At 39.1% G+C, this 22,264-nt stretch overlaps 1 protein-coding gene and 1 long non-coding RNA gene across 16 annotated transcripts in view; one reads left to right on the top strand and one right to left on the bottom strand.

The window, feature by feature from the left end:
* The first annotated feature begins 350 nt into the window (after positions 1 to 350).
* LOC127853975 (uncharacterized) lies at positions 351 to 19,137 on the top strand. 15 transcript variants are annotated; one of them, XR_008036818.1, is made up of 18 exons: positions 351 to 581; positions 1,061 to 1,161; positions 1,669 to 1,832; positions 3,472 to 3,556; positions 4,036 to 4,136; positions 4,644 to 4,807; positions 6,447 to 6,531; positions 7,011 to 7,111; positions 7,619 to 7,782; positions 8,943 to 9,027; positions 9,507 to 9,607; positions 10,115 to 10,278; positions 11,918 to 12,002; positions 12,482 to 12,582; positions 13,090 to 13,253; positions 14,893 to 14,977; positions 15,457 to 15,557; positions 19,044 to 19,137. It is a non-coding gene; the product is annotated as an uncharacterized LOC127853975 (long non-coding RNA). The 15 variants fall into 15 exon arrangements; XR_008036817.1 differs by lacking the exon at positions 19,044 to 19,137 and adding an exon at positions 16,065 to 16,441; XR_008036831.1 differs by lacking the exons at positions 15,457 to 15,557; positions 19,044 to 19,137 and adding an exon at positions 18,436 to 18,503.
* A 1,660-nt stretch (positions 19,138 to 20,797) lies between these two features.
* Positions 20,798 to 22,264, bottom strand: part of LOC127852475 (uncharacterized) — a 22,662-nt gene continuing 21,195 nt past the window's right edge. The window contains exon 7 of the mRNA XM_052386431.1: positions 20,798 to 20,819. Within this exon, the coding sequence (XP_052242391.1) occupies positions 20,798 to 20,819 (22 nt within the window). The remainder of the gene's footprint in view (positions 20,820 to 22,264) is intronic.

Here is a 22,264-nt window from a genome sequence, read left to right as displayed (position 1 = left end):
GTATGTTTTTGATTGCAATTATTGGAAGATGACAGATCCATCTTTAAAATGATACCAGGTTCGGAAAAATTGATACGTCGGAAAGGCAAGTAAAATGCTGTGAAAGTTGTCAGTTTTATAATGGGACCCTATGGGAATCGGAATTAGTGTAATATAACCTTTAAAAAGCACATTTACTGCAATGTCAAGGTCACATGGATTCGTCTGCAAGCGAGACAAGTAGAAAATGAATTTTAATGATTGTTTTGATGATTTGGGTGCTAAAATAGATGAGAGATGTCGATATTTTGGTCCAAATGGATGTTTTAGGTGGTTTTGGACTGTTCCGGATGGGTGGGGGACCAGGTATGGACAAGTAAGGGTAACATTTCCAACAAATCTTAAATGTAAATATTATTATGTCCATAGATTGAAGTTTCAGGTGGAGAGCAAGATGAAAAATATGCCAAATTACATGCATGCAACCCATTTATGCCATTTTTCTCTTTGTTTGTAGGCCTGACCGTTTGTCCTTGAGCCGTAGATGGTCAACAATCCGCTAGCTGTCTTGCTCTGACTGGTGCACTGGACATGATTTCAATGTGAGTCATCATACTGATTGTTTAATTAACACATGAATTTCAGTTTGTTCGTTAAAGTACTAACTTAGCTGTGTATTTACAGTGGACGTAGTGGTGCGGTGCAGGTGGTAGACTAGGTATTTCCATATATACACTATGTTTACAGAATTGCGGCCAGTGGAGCAACATAGCTGATGAGTAAATAGCACTAGTTCTTCAGACAAATAACTTTATTTTCAACCTATAAAGCATATTTAGCTGTAGGTGGGGCCATTTAGCTGTAAGATCTGGCTTTTGTTCTGTTAAGCCCTTAGAGTAATGAATTTCAGAGTGAAGACCATAGCGCCTTTTCCTAGTCAAGTATCGGGCAGCTGTATGTCTTTTCAGAAATGCACATGTCTTCTTAAGCATGTCATTGTGTTTGCTTTTAATAAGATAGGCAATAAACTCATAAGCTTTAGACAAATGAGCATCTGTAAATTCAGATTTCACTATTTCAGAGTCAGCCAGACCATGATTGAGCTTAAGGATTGTGCTGCGGATGCAGCCTGTGCAGTTCCGGGAGAGAGTCACTGTCTTGGGCAATGCGGTCTGGTATCAGGTAAGCACTATTGAAAGCGTCACACTTTTGGGGGGTCTGAAGCCTTGTGCTGTCAATGCGATCTGGTTCAAGTACAATTAGAATGCATTCTCAAAGCAGTACTTCATCAGATATGGTTATCTCAAGCTTACAGTTCGCGGGCAGATATGACTTCGATTTGTTCTTGCTAGCAGAACCCCTACAGGCCAAACTATGCGTTAAGCACTATTTTCCACAGCAACCCTTGCAGACAGAAAAACAATACTTAAAATTACTTCTGGCATTTAATTTCTAATTTCCTTTATATCTCTTTTGTATGTTTGTTTGCCCTTTTTAACTCTGACATGCCATCTTGCTCACATTGATGGAGCATACCTGTTTTTGTTTAGAGCCAAGTCCCCAGCTGCTCGAGTTTGCCGTGTCAATAATGAGAAAGCCATGGCATGATGTCTCCTCTATGTGTTTCCTTTTCTCAGTGTTGAACATAATTGTCAGTTTCAGGGGCCTGAACATTTTATTTTATTAAAGGTCTGGATGATCCTTGCCTGACTGCGGGTTTGTGTACACCTCAATCCGACTCTGTGTCCTGAACAGAGGCCGCAGTGGTGCAGCGCTTGTGGACAATCCATCAACATCCTGAAAGGTCAACACTTCACCAAGCTGGAAAAATTGATCCTGATAGTCATCCCCAGGTAGTGGAATGAATGTACACTGAACTACAGAGGAATCACACCCAAATGACTTTCCTGCCACGACATTAGTGTGGCCACTCGCGTAGGAATTCCTTAGCGAACATGCTCTTTTGCATGGTGACTGTGGGCATTTTTGCAAAACTTAAGCTTTCAACACTGGATTTTAAAGAGAATACTTAATAAAATGTCGCTAACAGGACTTATTTATATGAGAGAGACTATCTGGATGCGCATTTAGTGTCACTTTGTGTCGTAAGCTGTTGAAGGAGCGATTTGCGTCTTTTTAAGTGTTAAATTTGGGTAGCCGGCTTGTATCGGCTTGAAAGCTGCAAATTATGCCTCTCATCATAAAAGCATTAATTTTTGTAATTGCAATGTGTATGTTTAGATTGTAAGTGAAGCTTTTAATAATAATTTTCTTAAAAAACATGATTTTATATGCTGTCAGTGAGTTTTTTATTGAAAAAAGTGCTTAAAATTTAAAAAAAGTCTCCTATTTCATTAAGAAAAGTACACTGATTCACAATCAATACATTTATTTGGGCCTTTTGCTGATATATTGGTGAATTTCGCATGCAATGATACCAGTTTTTGCCACAAAAGTTACGCGTAACAATAATTGGAGACACAAAATCAGCTGTCGTCACTTAGACTAAAAATCATGCATTCCGACTTGACTGCGGCCAATTTAGTCACCGCTTTAAATGGCCATTTTAAGGCCTTTACCCCCATCCGAATGCACTGAAATTGCATATTCATTGTGGAAATAGTTGAAATCTCATGTGAAGAAAGTTTGAAAAAGATAGGACAAAGTTGAGTTCCCTTAAAGGTTACATTACACTAAATCGTTGTGTATCCCTCCGTGGTCCATTCGAAAGTAGTGCCTATATCTAAAGAGTTCCTTTTCTCTTCTTGAATATAAGCCATTTAACAATGTGAGACATGTCTTTTGTGGTTATTTGTAATATCCTGTATGTGTCTGGAGTACTTTGATGCCTTGGATTGGAAGCTAACTTAAAAGATGAACTTTTGAGGGTGTGTTTTCTATTGTGTGGGGCTTTTGTCGAAATTAGGATTCCGAAACACGTTTTTCTACGGTGGGTTCATTCGACAGCGATTTACTTTCTTAGAAGTTGCGAGACGGTATGTTTTTGATTGCAATTATTGGAAGATGACAGATCCATCTTTAAAATGATACCAGGTTCGGAAAAATTGATACGTCGGAAAGGCAAGTAAAATGCTGTGAAAGTTGTCAGTTTTATAATGGGACCCTATGGGAATCGGAATTAGTGTAATATAACCTTTAAAAAGCACATTTACTGCAATGTCAAGGTCACATGGATTCGTCTGCAAGCGAGACAAGTAGAAAATGAATTTTAATGAATGTTTTGATGATTTGGGTGCTAAAATAGATGAGAGATGTCGATATTTTGGTCCAAATGGATGTTTTAGGTGGTTTTGGACTGTTCCGGATGGGTGGGGGACCAGGTATGGACAAGTAAGGGTAACATTTCCAACAAATCTTAAATGTAAATATTATTATGTCCATAGATTGAAGTTTCAGGTGGAGAGCAAGATGAAAAATATGCCAAATTACATGCATGCAACCCATTTATGCCATTTTTCTCTTTGTTTGTAGGCCTGACCGTTTGTCCTTGAGCCGTAGATGGTCAACAATCCGCTAGCTGTCTTGCTCTGACTGGTGCACTGGACATGATTTCAATGTGAGTCATCATACTGATTGTTTAATTAACACATGAATTTCAGTTTGTTCGTTAAAGTACTAACTTAGCTGTGTATTTACAGTGGACGTAGTGGTGCGGTGCAGGTGGTAGACTAGGTATTTCCATATATACACTATGTTTACAGAATTGCGGCCAGTGGAGCAACATAGCTGATGAGTAAATAGCACTAGTTCTTCAGACAAATAACTTTATTTTCAACCTATAAAGCATATTTAGCTGTAGGTGGGGCCATTTAGCTGTAAGATCTGGCTTTTGTTCTGTTAAGCCCTTAGAGTAATGAATTTCAGAGTGAAGACCATAGCGCCTTTTCCTAGTCAAGTATCGGGCAGCTGTATGTCTTTTCAGAAATGCACATGTCTTCTTAAGCATGTCATTGTGTTTGCTTTTAATAAGATAGGCAATAAACTCATAACCTTTAGACAAATGAGCATCTGTAAATTCAGATTTCACTATTTCAGAGTCAGCCAGACCATGATTGAGCTTAAGGATTGTGCTGCGGATGCAGCCTGTGCAGTTCCGGGAGAGAGTCACTGTCTTGGGCAATGCGGTCTGGTATCAGGTAAGCACTATTGAAAGCGTCACACTTTTGGGGGGTCTGAAGCCTTGTGCTGTCAATGCGATCTGGTTCAAGTACAATTAGAATGCATTCTCAAAGCAGTACTTCATCAGATATGGTTATCTCAAGCTTACAGTTCGCGGGCAGATATGACTTCGATTTGTTCTTGCTAGCAGAACCCCTACAGGCCAAACTATGCGTTAAGCACTATTTTCCACAGCAACCCTTGCAGACAGAAAAACAATACTTAAAATTACTTCTGGCATTTAATTTCTAATTTCCTTTATATCTCTTTTGTATGTTTGTTTGCCCTTTTTAACTCTGACATGCCATCTTGCTCACATTGATGGAGCATACCTGTTTTTGTTTAGAGCCAAGTCCCCAGCTGCTCGAGTTTGCCGTGTCAATAATGAGAAAGCCATGGCATGATGTCTCCTCTATGTGTTTCCTTTTCTCAGTGTTGAACATAATTGTCAGTTTCAGGGGCCTGAACATTTTATTTTATTAAAGGTCTGGATGATCCTTGCCTGACTGCGGGTTTGTGTACACCTCAATCCGACTCTGTGTCCTGAACAGAGGCCGCAGTGGTGCAGCGCTTGTGGACAATCCATCAACATCCTGAAAGGTCAACACTTCACCAAGCTGGAAAAATTGATCCTGATAGTCATCCCCAGGTAGTGGAATGAATGTACACTGAACTACAGAGGAATCACACCCAAATGACTTTCCTGCCACGACATTAGTGTGGCCACTCGCGTAGGAATTCCTTAGCGAACATGCTCTTTTGCATGGTGACTGTGGGCATTTTTGCAAAACTTAAGCTTTCAACACTGGATTTTAAAGAGAATACTTAATAAAATGTCGCTAACAGGACTTATTTATATGAGAGAGACTATCTGGATGCGCATTTAGTGTCACTTTGTGTCGTAAGCTGTTGAAGGAGCGATTTGCGTCTTTTTAAGTGTTAAATTTGGGTAGCCGGCTTGTATCGGCTTGAAAGCTGCAAATTATGCCTCTCATCATAAAAGCATTAATTTTTGTAATTGCAATGTGTATGTTTAGATTGTAAGTGAAGCTTTTAATAATAATTTTCTTAAAAAACATGATTTTATATGCTGTCAGTGAGTTTTTTATTGAAAAAAGTGCTTAAAATTTAAAAAAAGTCTCCTATTTCATTAAGAAAAGTACACTGATTCACAATCAATACATTTATTTGGGCCTTTTGCTGATATATTGGTGAATTTCGCATGCAATGATACCAGTTTTTGCCACAAAAGTTACGCGTAACAATAATTGGAGACACAAAATCAGCTGTCGTCACTTAGACTAAAAATCATGCATTCCGACTTGACTGCGGCCAATTTAGTCACCGCTTTAAATGGCCATTTTAAGGCCTTTACCCCCATCCGAATGCACTGAAATTGCATATTCATTGTGGAAATAGTTGAAATCTCATGTGAAGAAAGTTTGAAAAAGATAGGACAAAGTTGAGTTCCCTTAAAGGTTACATTACACTAAATCGTTGTGTATCCCTCCGTGGTCCATTCGAAAGTAGTGCCTATATCTAAAGAGTTCCTTTTCTCTTCTTGAATATAAGCCATTTAACAATGTGAGACATGTCTTTTGTGGTTATTTGTAATATCCTGTATGTGTCTGGAGTACTTTGATGCCTTGGATTGGAAGCTAACTTAAAAGATGAACTTTTGAGGGTGTGTTTTCTATTGTGTGGGGCTTTTGTCGAAATTAGGATTCCGAAACACGTTTTTCTACGGTGGGTTCATTCGACAGCGATTTACTTTCTTAGAAGTTGCGAGACGGTATGTTTTTGATTGCAATTATTGGAAGATGACAGATCCATCTTTAAAATGATACCAGGTTCGGAAAAATTGATACGTCGGAAAGGCAAGTAAAATGCTGTGAAAGTTGTCAGTTTTATAATGGGACCCTATGGGAATCGGAATTAGTGTAATATAACCTTTAAAAAGCACATTTACTGCAATGTCAAGGTCACATGGATTCGTCTGCAAGCGAGACAAGTAGAAAATGAATTTTAATGAATGTTTTGATGATTTGGGTGCTAAAATAGATGAGAGATGTCGATATTTTGGTCCAAATGGATGTTTTAGGTGGTTTTGGACTGTTCCGGATGGGTGGGGGACCAGGTATGGACAAGTAAGGGTAACATTTCCAACAAATCTTAAATGTAAATATTATTATGTCCATAGATTGAAGTTTCAGGTGGAGAGCAAGATGAAAAATATGCCAAATTACATGCATGCAACCCATTTATGCCATTTTTCTCTTTGTTTGTAGGCCTGACCGTTTGTCCTTGAGCCGTAGATGGTCAACAATCCGCTAGCTGTCTTGCTCTGACTGGTGCACTGGACATGATTTCAATGTGAGTCATCATACTGATTGTTTAATTAACACATGAATTTCAGTTTGTTCGTTAAAGTACTAACTTAGCTGTGTATTTACAGTGGACGTAGTGGTGCGGTGCAGGTGGTAGACTAGGTATTTCCATATATACACTATGTTTACAGAATTGCGGCCAGTGGAGCAACATAGCTGATGAGTAAATAGCACTAGTTCTTCAGACAAATAACTTTATTTTCAACCTATAAAGCATATTTAGCTGTAGGTGGGGCCATTTAGCTGTAAGATCTGGCTTTTGTTCTGTTAAGCCCTTAGAGTAATGAATTTCAGAGTGAAGACCATAGCGCCTTTTCCTAGTCAAGTATCGGGCAGCTGTATGTCTTTTCAGAAATGCACATGTCTTCTTAAGCATGTCATTGTGTTTGCTTTTAATAAGATAGGCAATAAACTCATAACCTTTAGACAAATGAGCATCTGTAAATTCAGATTTCACTATTTCAGAGTCAGCCAGACCATGATTGAGCTTAAGGATTGTGCTGCGGATGCAGCCTGTGCAGTTCCGGGAGAGAGTCACTGTCTTGGGCAATGCGGTCTGGTATCAGGTAAGCACTATTGAAAGCGTCACACTTTTGGGGGGTCTGAAGCCTTGTGCTGTCAATGCGATCTGGTTCAAGTACAATTAGAATGCATTCTCAAAGCAGTACTTCATCAGATATGGTTATCTCAAGCTTACAGTTCGCGGGCAGATATGACTTCGATTTGTTCTTGCTAGCAGAACCCCTACAGGCCAAACTATGCGTTAAGCACTATTTTCCACAGCAACCCTTGCAGACAGAAAAACAATACTTAAAATTACTTCTGGCATTTAATTTCTAATTTCCTTTATATCTCTTTTGTATGTTTGTTTGCCCTTTTTAACTCTGACATGCCATCTTGCTCACATTGATGGAGCATACCTGTTTTTGTTTAGAGCCAAGTCCCCAGCTGCTCGAGTTTGCCGTGTCAATAATGAGAAAGCCATGGCATGATGTCTCCTCTATGTGTTTCCTTTTCTCAGTGTTGAACATAATTGCCAGTTTCAGGGGCCTGAACATTTTATTTTATTAAAGGTCTGGATGATCCTTGCCTGACTGCGGGTTTGTGTACACCTCAATCCGACTCTGTGTCCTGAACAGAGGCCGCAGTGGTGCAGCGCTTGTGGACAATCCATCAACATCCTGAAAGGTCAACACTTCACCAAGCTGGAAAAATTGATCCTGATAGTCATCCCCAGGTAGTGGAATGAATGTACACTGAACTACAGAGGAATCACACCCAAATGACTTTCCTGCCACGACATTAGTGTGGCCACTCGCGTAGGAATTCCTTAGCGAACATGCTCTTTTGCATGGTGACTGTGGGCATTTTTGCAAAACTTAAGCTTTCAACACTGGATTTTAAAGAGAATACTTAATAAAATGTCGCTAACAGGACTTATTTATATGAGAGAGACTATCTGGATGCGCATTTAGTGTCACTTTGTGTCGTAAGCTGTTGAAGGAGCGATTTGCGTCTTTTTAAGTGTTAAATTTGGGTAGCCGGCTTGTATCGGCTTGAAAGCTGCAAATTATGCCTCTCATCATAAAAGCATTAATTTTTGTAATTGCAATGTGTATGTTTAGATTGTAAGTGAAGCTTTTAATAATAATTTTCTTAAAAAACATGATTTTATATGCTGTCAGTGAGTTTTTTATTGAAAAAAGTGCTTAAAATTTAAAAAAAGTCTCCTATTTCATTAAGAAAAGTACACTGATTCACAATCAATACATTTATTTGGGCCTTTTGCTGATATATTGGTGAATTTCGCATGCAATGATACCAGTTTTTGCCACAAAAGTTACGCGTAACAATAATTGGAGACACAAAATCAGCTGTCGTCACTTAGACTAAAAATCATGCATTCCGACTTGACTGCGGCCAATTTAGTCACCGCTTTAAATGGCCATTTTAAGGCCTTTACCCCCATCCGAATGCACTGAAATTGCATATTCATTGTGGAAATAGTTGAAATCTCATGTGAAGAAAGTTTGAAAAAGATAGGACAAAGTTGAGTTCCCTTAAAAAAGCACATTTACTGCAATGTCAAGGTCACATGGATTCGTCTGCAAGCGAGACAAGTAGAAAATGAATTTTAATGAATGTTTTGATGATTTGGGTGCTAAAATAGATGAGAGATGTCGATATTTTGGTCCAAATGGATGTTTTAGGTGGTTTTGGACTGTTCCGGATGGGTGGGGGACCAGGTATGGACAAGTAAGGGTAACATTTCCAACAAATCTTAAATGTAAATATTATTATGTCCATAGATTGAAGTTTCAGGTGGAGAGCAAGATGAAAAATATGCCAAATTACATGCATGCAACCCATTTATGCCATTTTTCTCTTTGTTTGTAGGCCTGACCGTTTGTCCTTGAGCCGTAGATGGTCAACAATCCGCTAGCTGTCTTGCTCTGACTGGTGCACTGGACATGATTTCAATGTGAGTCATCATACTGATTGTTTAATTAACACATGAATTTCAGTTTGTTCGTTAAAGTACTAACTTAGCTGTGTATTTACAGTGGACGTAGTGGTGCGGTGCAGGTGGTAGACTAGGTATTTCCATATATACACTATGTTTACAGAATTGCGGCCAGTGGAGCAACATAGCTGATGAGTAAATAGCACTAGTTCTTCAGACAAATAACTTTATTTTCAACCTATAAAGCATATTTAGCTGTAGGTGGGGCCATTTAGCTGTAAGATCTGGCTTTTGTTCTGTTAAGCCCTTAGAGTAATGAATTTCAGAGTGAAGACCATAGCGCCTTTTCCTAGTCAAGTATCGGGCAGCTGTATGTCTTTTCAGAAATGCACATGTCTTCTTAAGCATGTCATTGTGTTTGCTTTTAATAAGATAGGCAATAAACTCATAACCTTTAGACAAATGAGCATCTGTAAATTCAGTTTTCACTATTTCAGAGTCAGCCAGACCATGATTGAGCTTAAGGATTGTGCTGCGGATGCAGCCTGTGCAGTTCCGGGAGAGAGTCACTGTCTTGGGCAATGCGGTCTGGTATCAGGTAAGCACTATTGAAAGCGTCACACTTTTGGGGGGTCTGAAGCCTTGTGCTGTCAATGCGATCTGGTTCAAGTACAATTAGAATGCATTCTCAAAGCAGTACTTCATCAGATATGGTTATCTCAAGCTTACAGTTCGCGGGCAGATATGACTTCGATTTGTTCTTGCTAGCAGAACCCCTACAGGCCAAACTATGCGTTAAGCACTATTTTCCACAGCAACCCTTGCAGACAGAAAAACAATACTTAAAATTACTTCTGGCATTTAATTTCTAATTTCCTTTATATCTCTTTTGTATGTTTGTTTGCCCTTTTTAACTCTGACATGCCATCTTGCTCACATTGATGGAGCATACCTGTTTTTGTTTAGAGCCAAGTCCCCAGCTGCTCGAGTTTGCCGTGTCAATAATGAGAAAGCCATGGCATGATGTCTCCTCTATGTGTTTCCTTTTCTCAGTGTTGAACATAATTGCCAGTTTCAGGGGCCTGAACATTTTATTTTATTAAAGGTCTGGATGATCCTTGCCTGACTGCGGGTTTGTGTACACCTCAATCCGACTCTGTGTCCTGAACAGAGGCCGCAGTGGTGCAGCGCTTGTGGACAATCCATCAACATCCTGAAAGGTCAACACTTCACCAAGCTGGAAAAATTGATCCTGATAGTCATCCCCAGGTAGTGGAATGAATGTACACTGAACTACAGAGGAATCACACCCAAATGACTTTCCTGCCACGACATTAGTGTGGCCACTCGCGTAGGAATTCCTTAGCGAACATGCTCTTTTGCATGGTGACTGTGGGCATTTTTGCAAAACTTAAGCTTTCAACACTGGATTTTAAAGAGAATACTTAATAAAATGTCGCTAACAGGACTTATTTATATGAGAGAGACTATCTGGATGCGCATTTAGTGTCACTTTGTGTCGTAAGCTGTTGAAGGAGCGATTTGCGTCTTTTTAAGTGTTAAATTTGGGTAGCCGGCTTGTATCGGCATGAAAGCTGCAAATTATGCCTCTCATCATAAAAGCATTAATTTTTGTAATTGCAATGTGTATGTTTAGATTGTAAGTGAAGCTTTTAATAATAATTTTCTTAAAAAACATGATTTTATATGCTGTCAGTGAGTTTTTTATTGAAAAAAGTGCTTAAAATTTAAAAAAAGTCTCCTATTTCATTAAGAAAAGTACACTGATTCACAATCAATACATTTATTTGGGCCTTTTGCTGATATATTGGTGAATTTCGCATGCAATGATACCAGTTTTTGCCACAAAAGTTACGCGTAACAATAATTGGAGACACAAAATCAGCTGTCGTCACTTAGACTAAAAATCATGCATTCCGACTTGACTGCGGCCAATTTAGTCACCGCTTTAAATGGCCATTTTAAGGCCTTTACCCCCATCCGAATGCACTGAAATTGCATATTCATTGTGGAAATAGTTGAAATCTCATGTGAAGAAAGTTTGAAAAAGATAGGACAAAGTTGAGTTCCCTTAAAGGTTACATTACACTAAATCGTTGTGTATCCCTCCGTGGTCCATTCGAAAGTAGTGCCTATATCTAAAGAGTTCCTTTTCTCTTCTTGAATATAAGCCATTTAACAATGTGAGACATGTCTTTTGTGGTTATTTGTAATATCCTGTATGTGTCTGGAGTACTTTGATGCCTTGGATTGGAAGCTAACTTAAAAGATGAACTTTTGAGGGTGTGTTTTCTATTGTGTGGGGCTTTTGTCGAAATTAGGATTCCGAAACACGTTTTTCTACGGTGGGTTCATTCGACAGCGATTTACTTTCTTAGAAGTTGCGAGACGGTATGTTTTTGATTGCAATTATTGGAAGATGACAGATCCATCTTTAAAATGATACCAGGTTCGGAAAAATTGATACGTCGGAAAGGCAAGTAAAATGCTGTGAAAGTTGTCAGTTTTATAATGGGACACTATGGGAATCGGAATTAGTGTAATATAACCTTTAAAAAGCACATTTACTGCAATGTCAAGGTCACATGGATTCGTCTGCAAGCGAGACAAGTAGAAAATGAATTTTAATGAATGTTTTGATGATTTGGGTGCTAAAATAGATGAGAGATGTCGATATTTTGGTCCAAATGGATGTTTTAGGTGGTTTTGGACTGTTCCGGATGGGTGGGGGACCAGGTATGGACAAGTAAGGGTAACATTTCCAACAAATCTTAAATGTAAATATTATTATGTCCATAGATTGAAGTTTCAGGTGGAGAGCAAGATGAAAAATATGCCAAATTACATGCATGCAACCCATTTATGCCATTTTTCTCTTTGTTTGTAGGCCTGACCGTTTGTCCTTGAGCCGTAGATGGTCAACAATCCGCTAGCTGTCTTGCTCTGACTGGTGCACTGGACATGATTTCAATGTGAGTCATCATACTGATTGTTTAATTAACACATGAATTTCAGTTTGTTCGTTAAAGTACTAACTTAGCTGTGTATTTACAGTGGACGTAGTGGTGCGGTGCAGGTGGTAGACTAGGTATTTCCATATATACACTATGTTTACAGAATTGCGGCCAGTGGAGCAACATAGCTGATGAGTAAATAGCACTAGTTCTTCAGACAAATAACTTTATTTTCAACCTATAAAGCATATTTAGCTGTAGGTGGGGCCATTTAGCTGTAAGATCTGGCTTTTGTTCTGTTAAGCCCTTAGAGTAATGAATTTCAGAGTGAAGACCATAGCGCCTTTTCCTAGTCAAGTATCGGGCAGCTGTATGTCTTTTCAGAAATGCACATGTCTTCTTAAGCATGTCATTGTGTTTGCTTTTAATAAGATAGGCAATAAACTCATAACCTTTAGACAAATGAGCATCTGTAAATTCAGATTTCACTATTTCAGAGTCAGCCAGACCATGATTGAGCTTAAGGATTGTGCTGCGGATGCAGCCTGTGCAGTTCCGGGAGAGAGTCACTGTCTTGGGCAATGCGGTCTGGTATCAGGTAAGCACTATTGAAAGCGTCACACTTTTGGGGGGTCTGAAGCCTTGTGCTGTCAATGCGATCTGGTTCAAGTACAATTAGAATGCATTCTCAAAGCAGTACTTCATCAGATATGGTTATCTCAAGCTTACAGTTCGCGGGCAGATATGACTTCGATTTGTTCTTGCTAGCAGAACCCCTACAGGCCAAACTATGCGTTAAGCACTATTTTCCACAGCAACCCTTGCAGACAGAAAAACAATACTTAAAATTACTTCTGGCATTTAATTTCTAATTTCCTTTATATCTCTTTTGTATGTTTGTTTGCCCTTTTTAACTCTGACATGCCATCTTGCTCACATTGATGGAGCATACCTGTTTTTGTTTAGAGCCAAGTCCCCAGCTGCTCGAGTTTGCCGTGTCAATAATGAGAAAGCCATGGCATGATGTCTCCTCTATGTGTTTCCTTTTCTCAGTGTTGAACATAATTGCCAGTTTCAGGGGCCTGAACATTTTATTTTATTAAAGGTCTGGATGATCCTTGCCTGACTGCGGGTTTGTGTACACCTCAATCCGACTCTGTGTCCTGAACAGAGGCCGCAGTGGTGCAGCGCTTGTGGACAATCCATCAACATCCTGAAAGGTCAACACTTCACCAAGCTGGAAAAATTGATCCTGATAGTCATCCCCAGGTAGTGGAATGAATGTACACTGAACTACAGAGGAATCACACCCAAATGACTTTCCTGCCACGACATTAGTGTGGCCACTCGCGTAGGAATTCCTTAGCGAACATGCTCTTTTGCATGGTGACTGTGGGCATTTTTGCAAAACTTAAGCTTTCAACACTGGATTTTAAAGAGAATACTTAATAAAATGTCGCTAACAGGACTTATTTATATGAGAGAGACTATCTGGATGCGCATTTAGTGTCACTTTGTGTCGTAAGCTGTTGAAGGAGCGATTTGCGTCTTTTTAAGTGTTAAATTTGGGTAGCCGGCTTGTATCGGCTTGAAAGCTGCAAATTATGCCTCTCATCATAAAAGCATTAATTTTTGTAATTGCAATGTGTATGTTTAGATTGTAAGTGAAGCTTTTAATAATAATTTTCTTAAAAAACATGATTTTATATGCTGTCAGTGAGTTTTTTATTGAAAAAAGTGCTTAAAATTTAAATAAAGTCTCCTATTTCATTAAGAAAAGTACACTGATTCACAATCAATACATTTATTTGGGCCTTTTGCTGATATATTGGTGAATTTCGCATGCAATGATACCAGTTTTTGCCACAAAAGTTACGCGTAACAATAATTGGAGACACAAAATCAGCTGTCGTCACTTAGACTAAAAATCATGCATTCCGACTTGACTGCGGCCAATTTAGTCACCGCTTTAAATGGCCATTTTAAGGCCTTTACCCCCATCCGAATGCACTGAAATTGCATATTCATTGTGGAAATAGTTGAAATCTCATGTGAAGAAAGTTTGAAAAAGATAGGACAAAGTTGAGTTCCCTTAAAGGTTACATTACACTAAATCGTTGTGTATCCCTCCGTGGTCCATTCGAAAGTAGTGCCTATATCTAAAGAGTTCCTTTTCTCTTCTTGAATATAAGCCATTTAACAATGTGAGACATGTCTTTTGTGGTTATTTGTAATATCCTGTATGTGTCTGGAGTACTTTGATGCCTTGGATTGGAAGCTAACTTAAAAGATGAACTTTTGAGGGTGTGTTTTCTATTGTGTGGGGCTTTTGTCGAAATTAGGATTCCGAAACACGTTTTTCTACGGTGGGTTCATTCGACAGCGATTTACTTTCTTAGAAGTTGCGAGACGGTATGTTTTTGATTGCAATTATTGGAAGATGACAGATCCATCTTTAAAATGATACCAGGTTCGGAAAAATTGATACGTCGGAAAGGCAAGTAAAATGCTGTGAAAGTTGTCAGTTTTATAATGGGACCCTATGGGAATCGGAATTAGTGTAATATAACCTTTAAAAAGCACATTTACTGCAATGTCAAGGTCACATGGATTCGTCTGCAAGCGAGACAAGTAGAAAATGAATTTTAATGAATGTTTTGATGATTTGGGTGCTAAAATAGATGAGAGATGTCGATATTTTGGTCCAAATGGATGTTTTAGGTGGTTTTGGACTGTTCCGGATGGGTGGGGGACCAGGTATGGACAAGTAAGGGTAACATTTCCAACAAATCTTAAATGTAAATATTATTATGTCCATAGATTGAAGTTTCAGGTGGAGAGCAAGATGAAAAATATGCCAAATTACATGCATGCAACCCATTTATGCCATTTTTCTCTTTGTTTGTAGGCCTGACCGTTTGTCCTTGAGCCGTAGATGGTCAACAATCCGCTAGCTGTCTTGCTCTGACTGGTGCACTGGACATGATTTCAATGTGAGTCATCATACTGATTGTTTAATTAACACATGAATTTCAGTTTGTTCGTTAAAGTACTAACTTAGCTGTGTATTTACAGTGGACGTAGTGGTGCGGTGCAGGTGGTAGACTAGGTATTTCCATATATACACTATGTTTACAGAATTGCGGCCAGTGGAGCAACATAGCTGATGAGTAAATAGCACTAGTTCTTCAGACAAATAACTTTATTTTCAACCTATAAAGCATATTTAGCTGTAGGTGGGGCCATTTAGCTGTAAGATCTGGCTTTTGTTCTGTTAAGCCCTTAGAGTAATGAATTTCAGAGTGAAGACCATAGCGCCTTTTCCTAGTCAAGTATCGGGCAGCTGTATGTCTTTTCAGAAATGCACATGTCTTCTTAAGCATGTCATTGTGTTTGCTTTTAATAAGATAGGCAATAAACTCATAACCTTTAGACAAATGAGCATCTGTAAATTCAGATTTCACTATTTCAGAGTCAGCCAGACCATGATTGAGCTTAAGGATTGTGCTGCGGATGCAGCCTGTGCAGTTCCGGGAGAGAGTCACTGTCTTGGGCAATGCGGTCTGGTATCAGGTAAGCACTATTGAAAGCGTCACACTTTTGGGGGGTCTGAAGCCTTGTGCTGTCAATGCGATCTGGTTCAAGTACAATTAGAATGCATTCTCAAAGCAGTACTTCATCAGATATGGTTATCTCAAGCTTACAGTTCGCGGGCAGATATGACTTCGATTTGTTCTTGCTAGCAGAACCCCTACAGGCCAAACTATGCGTTAAGCACTATTTTCCACAGCAACCCTTGCAGACAGAAAAACAATACTTAAAATTACTTCTGGCATTTAATTTCTAATTTCCTTTATATCTCTTTTGTATGTTTGTTTGCCCTTTTTAACTCTGACATGCCATCTTGCTCACATTGATGGAGCATACCTGTTTTTGTTTAGAGCCAAGTCCCCAGCTGCTCGAGTTTGCCGTGTCAATAATGAGAAAGCCATGGCATGATGTCTCCTCTATGTGTTTCCTTTTCTCAGTGTTGAACATAATTGCCAGTTTCAGGGGCCTGAACATTTTATTTTATTAAAGGTCTGGATGATCCTTGCCTGACTGCGGGTTTGTGTACACCTCAATCCGACTCTGTGTCCTGAACAGAGGCCGCAGTGGTGCAGCGCTTGTGGACAATCCATCAACATCCTGAAAGGTCAACACTTCACCAAGCTGGAAAAATTGATCCTGATAGTCATCCCCAGGTAGTGGAATGAATGTACACTGAACTACAGAGGAATCACACCCAAATGACTTTCCTGCCACGACATTAGTGTGGCCACTCGCGTAGGAATTCCTTAGCGAACATGCTCTTTTGCATGGTGACTGTGGGCATTTTTGCAAAACTTAAGCTTTCAACACTGGATTTTAAAGAGAATACTTAATAAAATGTCGCTAACAGGACTTATTTATATGAGAGAGACTATCTGGATGCGCATTTAGTGTCACTTTGTGTCGTAAGCTGTTGAAGGAGCGATTTGCGTCTTTTTAAGTGTTTAAATTTGGGTAGCCGGCTTGTATCGGCTTGAAAGCTGCAAATTATGCCTCTCATCATAAAAGCATTAATTTTTGTAATTGCAATGTGTATGTTTAGATTGTAAGTGAAGCTTTTTAATAATAATTTTCTTAAAAAACATGATTTTATATGCTGTCAGTGAGTTTTTTTATTGAAAAAAGTGCTTAAAATTAAAAAAAAGTCTCCTATTTCATTAAGAAAAGTACACTGATTCACAATCAATACATTTATTTGGGCCTTTTGCTGATATATTGGTGAATTTCGCATGCAATGATACCAGTTTTTGCCACAAAAGTTACGCGTAACAATAATTGGAGACACAAAATCAGCTGTCGTCACTTAGACTAAAAATCATGCATTCCGACTTGACTGCGGCCAATTTAGTCACCGCTTTAAATGGCCATTTTAAGGCCTTTACCCCCATCCGAATGCACTGAAATTGCATATTCATTGTGGAAATAGTTGAAATCTCATGTGAAGAAAGTTTGAAAAAGATAGGACAAAGTTGAGTTCCCTTAAAGGTTACATTACACTAAATCGTTGTGTATCCCTCCGTGGTCCATTCGAAAGTAGTGCCTATATCTAAAGAGTTCCTTTTCTCTTCTTGAATATAAGCCATTTAACAATGTGAGACATGTCTTTTGTGGTTATTTGTAATATCCTGTATGTGTCTGGAGTACTTTGATGCCTTGGATTGGAAGCTAACTTAAAAGATGAACTTTTGAGGGTGTGTTTTCTATTGTGTGGGGCTTTTGTCGAAATTAGGATTCCGAAACACGTTTTTCTACGGTGGGTTCATTCGACAGCGATTTACTTTCTTAGAAGTTGCGAGACGGTATGTTTTTGATTGCAATTATTGGAAGATGACAGATCCATCTTTAAAATGATACCAGGTTCGGAAAAATTGATACGTCGGAAAGGCAAGTAAAATGCTGTGAAAGTTGTCAGTTTTATAATGGGACCCTATGGGAATCGGAATTAGTGTAATATAACCTTTAAAAAGCACATTTACTGCAATGTCAAGGTCACATGGATTCGTCTGCAAGCGAGACAAGTAGAAAATGAATTTTAATGAATGTTTTGATGATTTGGGTGCTAAAATAGATGAGAGATGTCGATATTTTGGTCCAAATGGATGTTTTAGGTGGTTTTGGACTGTTCCGGATGGGTGGGGACCAGGTATGGACAAGTAAGGGTAACATTTCCAACAAATCTTAAATGTAAATATTATTATGTCCATAGATTGAAGTTTCAGGTGGAGAGCAAGATGAAAAATATGCCAAATTACATGCATGCAACCCATTTATGCCATTTTTCTCTTTGTTTGTAGGCCTGACCGTTTGTCCTTGAGCCGTAGATGGTCAACAATCCGCTAGCTGTCTTGCTCTGACTGGTGCACTGGACATGATTTCAATGTGAGTCATCATACTGATTGTTTAATTAACACATGAATTTCAGTTTGTTCGTTAAAGTACTAACTTAGCTGTGTATTTACAGTGGACGTAGTGGTGCGGTGCAGGTGGTAGACTAGGTATTTCCATATATACACTATGTTTACAGAATTGCGGCCAGTGGAGCAACATAGCTTATGAGTAAATAGCACTAGTTCTTCAGACAAATAACTTTATTTTCAACCTATAAAGCATATTTAGCTGTAGGTGGGGCCATTTTAGCGTAAGATCTGGCTTTTTTGTTCTGTTAAGCCCCTAGAGTAATGAATTTCAGAGTGAAGACCATAGCGCCTTTTCCTAGTCAAGTATCGGGCAGCTGTATGTCTTTTCAGAAATGCACATGTCTTCTTAAGCATGTCATTGTGTTTGCTTTTAATAAGATAGGCAATAAACTCATAACCTTTAGACAAATGAGCATCTGTAAATTCAGATTTCACAATTTCAGAGTCAGCCAGACCATGATTGAGCTTAAGGATTGTGCTGCGGATGCAGCCTGTGCAGTTCCGGGAGAGAGAGTCACTGTCTTTGGCAATGCGGTCTGGTATCAGGTAAGCACTATTGAAGCGTCACACTTTTGGCGGGTCTGAAGCCTCTGTGCTGTCAATGCGATCTGGTTCAAGTACACATTAGAATGCATTCTCAAAGCAGTACTCTCAGATATGGTTATTCACGCTTACAGTTCGCGGGCAGATAGACTTCGATTTGTTCTTGCTAGCAGAACCCCCTACAGGCCAAACTATGCGTTATTAGCATATTTTCCACAGCAACCCCTTGCAGACAGAAAACAATACTTAAAATTACTTCTGGCATTTAATTTCTAATTTCCTTCTATATCTCTTTTGTATGTTTGTTTGCCCTTTTTAACTCTGACATGCCATCTTGCTCACATTGATGGAGCATACCTGTTTTGTTTAGAGCCAAGTCCCCAGCTGCTCGAGTTTGCCGTGTCAATAATGAGAAAGCCATGGCATGATGTCTCCTCTATGTGTTTCCTTTCTCAGTGTTGAACATAATTGCCAGTTTCAGGGGCCTGAAACATTTATTTTATTAAAGGTCTGGATGATCCTTGCCTGACTGCGGGTTTGTGTACACCTCAATCCGACTCTGTGTCCTGAACAGAGGCCGCAGTGGTGCAGCGCTTGTGGGACAATCCATCAACATCCTGAAAGGTCAACACTACACCAAGCTGGAAAAATGATCCTGATAGTCATCCCCAGGTAGTGGAATGAATGTACACTGAACTACAGAGGAATCACACCCAAATGACTTCCTGCCACGACATTAGTGTGGCCACTCGCGTAGGAATTCCTTAGCGAAACTGCTCTTTTGCATGGTGACTGTGGGCATTTTTGCAAAACTTAAGCTTTCAACACTGGATTTTAAAGAGAATACTTAATAAAATGTCGCTAACAGGACTTATTTATTATGAGATGGAGACTATCTGATGCGCATTTAGTGTCACTTTGTGTCGTAAGCTGTTGAAGGAGCGATTTGCGTCTTTTTTAAGTGTTTAATTTGGGTTAATGGTAAGCCGGCTTGTATCGGCTTGAAAGCTGCAAATTATGCCTCTCATCATAAAGCATTAATTTTTGTAATTGCAATGTGTATGTTTAGATTGTAAGTGAAGCTTTTAATAATAATTTTCTTAAAAAACATGATTTTATATGCTGTCAGTGAGTTTTTTATTGAAAAAAGTTGCTTAAAATTTAAAAAACGTCTCCTATATTTCATTAAGAAAAGTACACTGATTCACAATCACTACATTATTTGGGCCTTTTGCTGATATATTGGTGAATTTCGCATGCAATGATACCAGTTTTTGCCACAAAAGTTACGCGTAACAATAATTGGAGACACAAACTCAGCTGTCGTCACTTAGACTAAAAATCATGCATTCCGACTGACTGCGGCCAATTAGTCACGCTTTAAATGGCCATTTTAGGCCTTTACCCCCATCTGAATGCACTGAAATTGCATATTCATTGTGGAAATAGTTTGAAATCTCATGTGAAGAAAGTTTGAAAAAGATAGGACAAAGTTGATTTCCCTTTAAAAAGCACATTTACTTGCAATGTCAAGGTCACATGGATTCGTCTGCAAGCGAGAAAGTAGAAATGAATTTTATGAATGTTTTGATGATTTGGGTGCTAAAATAGATGAGAGATGTCGAATATTTGGTCCAAATGGATGTTTTAGGTGGTTTTGGACTGTTTCCGGATGGGTGGGGGGACAGGTATGGACAAGTAAGGGTAACATTTCCAACAAATCTTAAATGTAAATATTATATGTCCATAGATTGAAGTTTCAGGTGGAGAGCAAGATGAAAAATATGCCAAATTACATGCATGCAACCCATTTATGCCATTTTTCTCTTTGTTTGTAGGGCTGACCGTTTGTCCTGAGCCGTAGATGGTCAACAATCGCTAGCTGTCTTGCTCTGACTGGTTGCTGCACTGGACATGATTTCAATGTGAGTCATCATACTGATTGTTTAATATTAACACTGAATTTCAGTTTGTTCGTTTTAAAGTACTAACTTAGCTGTGTATTTACAGTGGACGTAGTGGTTGCGGTGCAGGTGGTAGACTAGGTATTTCCATAATACACTATGTTTACAGAATTGCGGCCAGTGGAGCAACATAGCTGATGAGTAAATAGCACTAGTTCTTCAGACAAATAACTTTATTTTAACCTATAAAGCATATTTAGCTGTAGGTGGGGCCATTTAGCTGTAAGATCTGGCTTTTGTTCTGTTTAGGCCCTAGAGTAATGAATTTCAGAGTGAAGACCATAGCGCCTTTTCCTAGTCAAGTATCGGCAGCTGTAGGTCTTTCAGAAATGCACATGTCTTCTTAAGCATGTCATTGTGTTTGCTTTTAATAAGATAGGCAATAAACTCATAACCTTAGACAAATGAGCATCTGTAAATTTCAGATTTCACTATTTCAGAGTCAGCCAGACCATGATTGAGCTTAAGGATGTGCTGCGGATGCAGCCTGTGCAGTTCCGGTGAGGGAGAGTCACTGTCTTGGGCAATGCGGGTCTGGTCATCAGGTAAGCACTATGAAAGCGTCACACTTTTGGGGGGTCTGAAGCCTTGTGCTGTCAATGCGATCTGGTTCAAGTACAATAGAATGCATTCTCAAAGCAGTACTTCATCAGATATGGTTATCTCAAGCTTACAGTTCGCGGGCAGATATGACTTCGATTTGTTCTTGCTAGCAGAACCCCTACAGGCCAAACTAGGCGTTAAGCACTATTTCCACAGCAACCCTTGCAGACAGAAAAAACAATACTTAAAATACTTCTGGCATTTAATTTCTAATTTCCTTTATCTCTTTTGTATTTTGTTTGCCCTTTTTAAACTCTGACATGCCATCTTGCTCACATTGATGGAGCATACCGTTTTTGTTTAGAGCCAAGTCCCCAGCTGCTCGAGTTTGCCGTGTCAATAATGAGAAAGCCATGGATGATGTCTCCTCTATGTGTTTCCTTTCTCAGTGTTGAACATAATTGCCAGTTCAGGGCCTGAACATTTTATTTTATTAAAGGTCTGGATGATCCTTGCCTGACTGCGGGTTTGTGTACACCTCAATCCGACTCTGTGTCCTGAACAGAGGCCGCAGTGGGTGCAGCGCTTGTGGACAATCCATCAACATCCTGAAAGGTCAACACTTCACCAAGCTGAAAAAAATTGATCCTGATAGTCATCCCCAGGTAGTGGGAATGAATGTACACTGAACTACAGAGGAATCACACCCAAATGACTTTCCTGCCACGACATTAGTGTGGCCACTCGCGTAGGAATCCTTAGCGAACATGCTCTTTTGCATGGTGACGTGGGCATTTTGCAAAACATAAGCTTTCAACACTGGATTTAAAGAGAATACTATAAAATGTCGCTAACAGGACTTATTTATATGAGAGAGACCTAGGATGCGCATTTAGTGTCACTTTGTCGTAAAGCTGTTGAAGGAGCGATTTGCGTCTTTTAAGTGTTAAAATTGGGTAGCCGGCTTGTATCGGCTGATGAAAGCTGCAAATTATGCCTCTCATCATTAAAAGCATTAATTTTTGTAATTGCAATGGTATGTTTAGATTGTAAGTGAAGCTTTTAATAATAATTTTCTTAAAAAACATGATTTTATATGCTGTCAGTGAGTTTTTTATTGAAAAAAGCTGTTTAAAATTTTAACAAAAGTCTCCTATTTCATTAAGAAAAGTACACTGATTCACAATCAATACATTATTGGGCCTTTTGTGATATATGGTGA

This window comes from Dreissena polymorpha, chromosome 12, assembly GCF_020536995.1.
Source record: "Dreissena polymorpha isolate Duluth1 chromosome 12, UMN_Dpol_1.0, whole genome shotgun sequence".
NCBI lineage: Eukaryota > Metazoa > Mollusca > Bivalvia > Myida > Dreissenidae > Dreissena > Dreissena polymorpha.
Note: the sequence above shows the minus strand (reverse complement) of the source record. Positions and strands in the feature narration are given on the sequence as shown.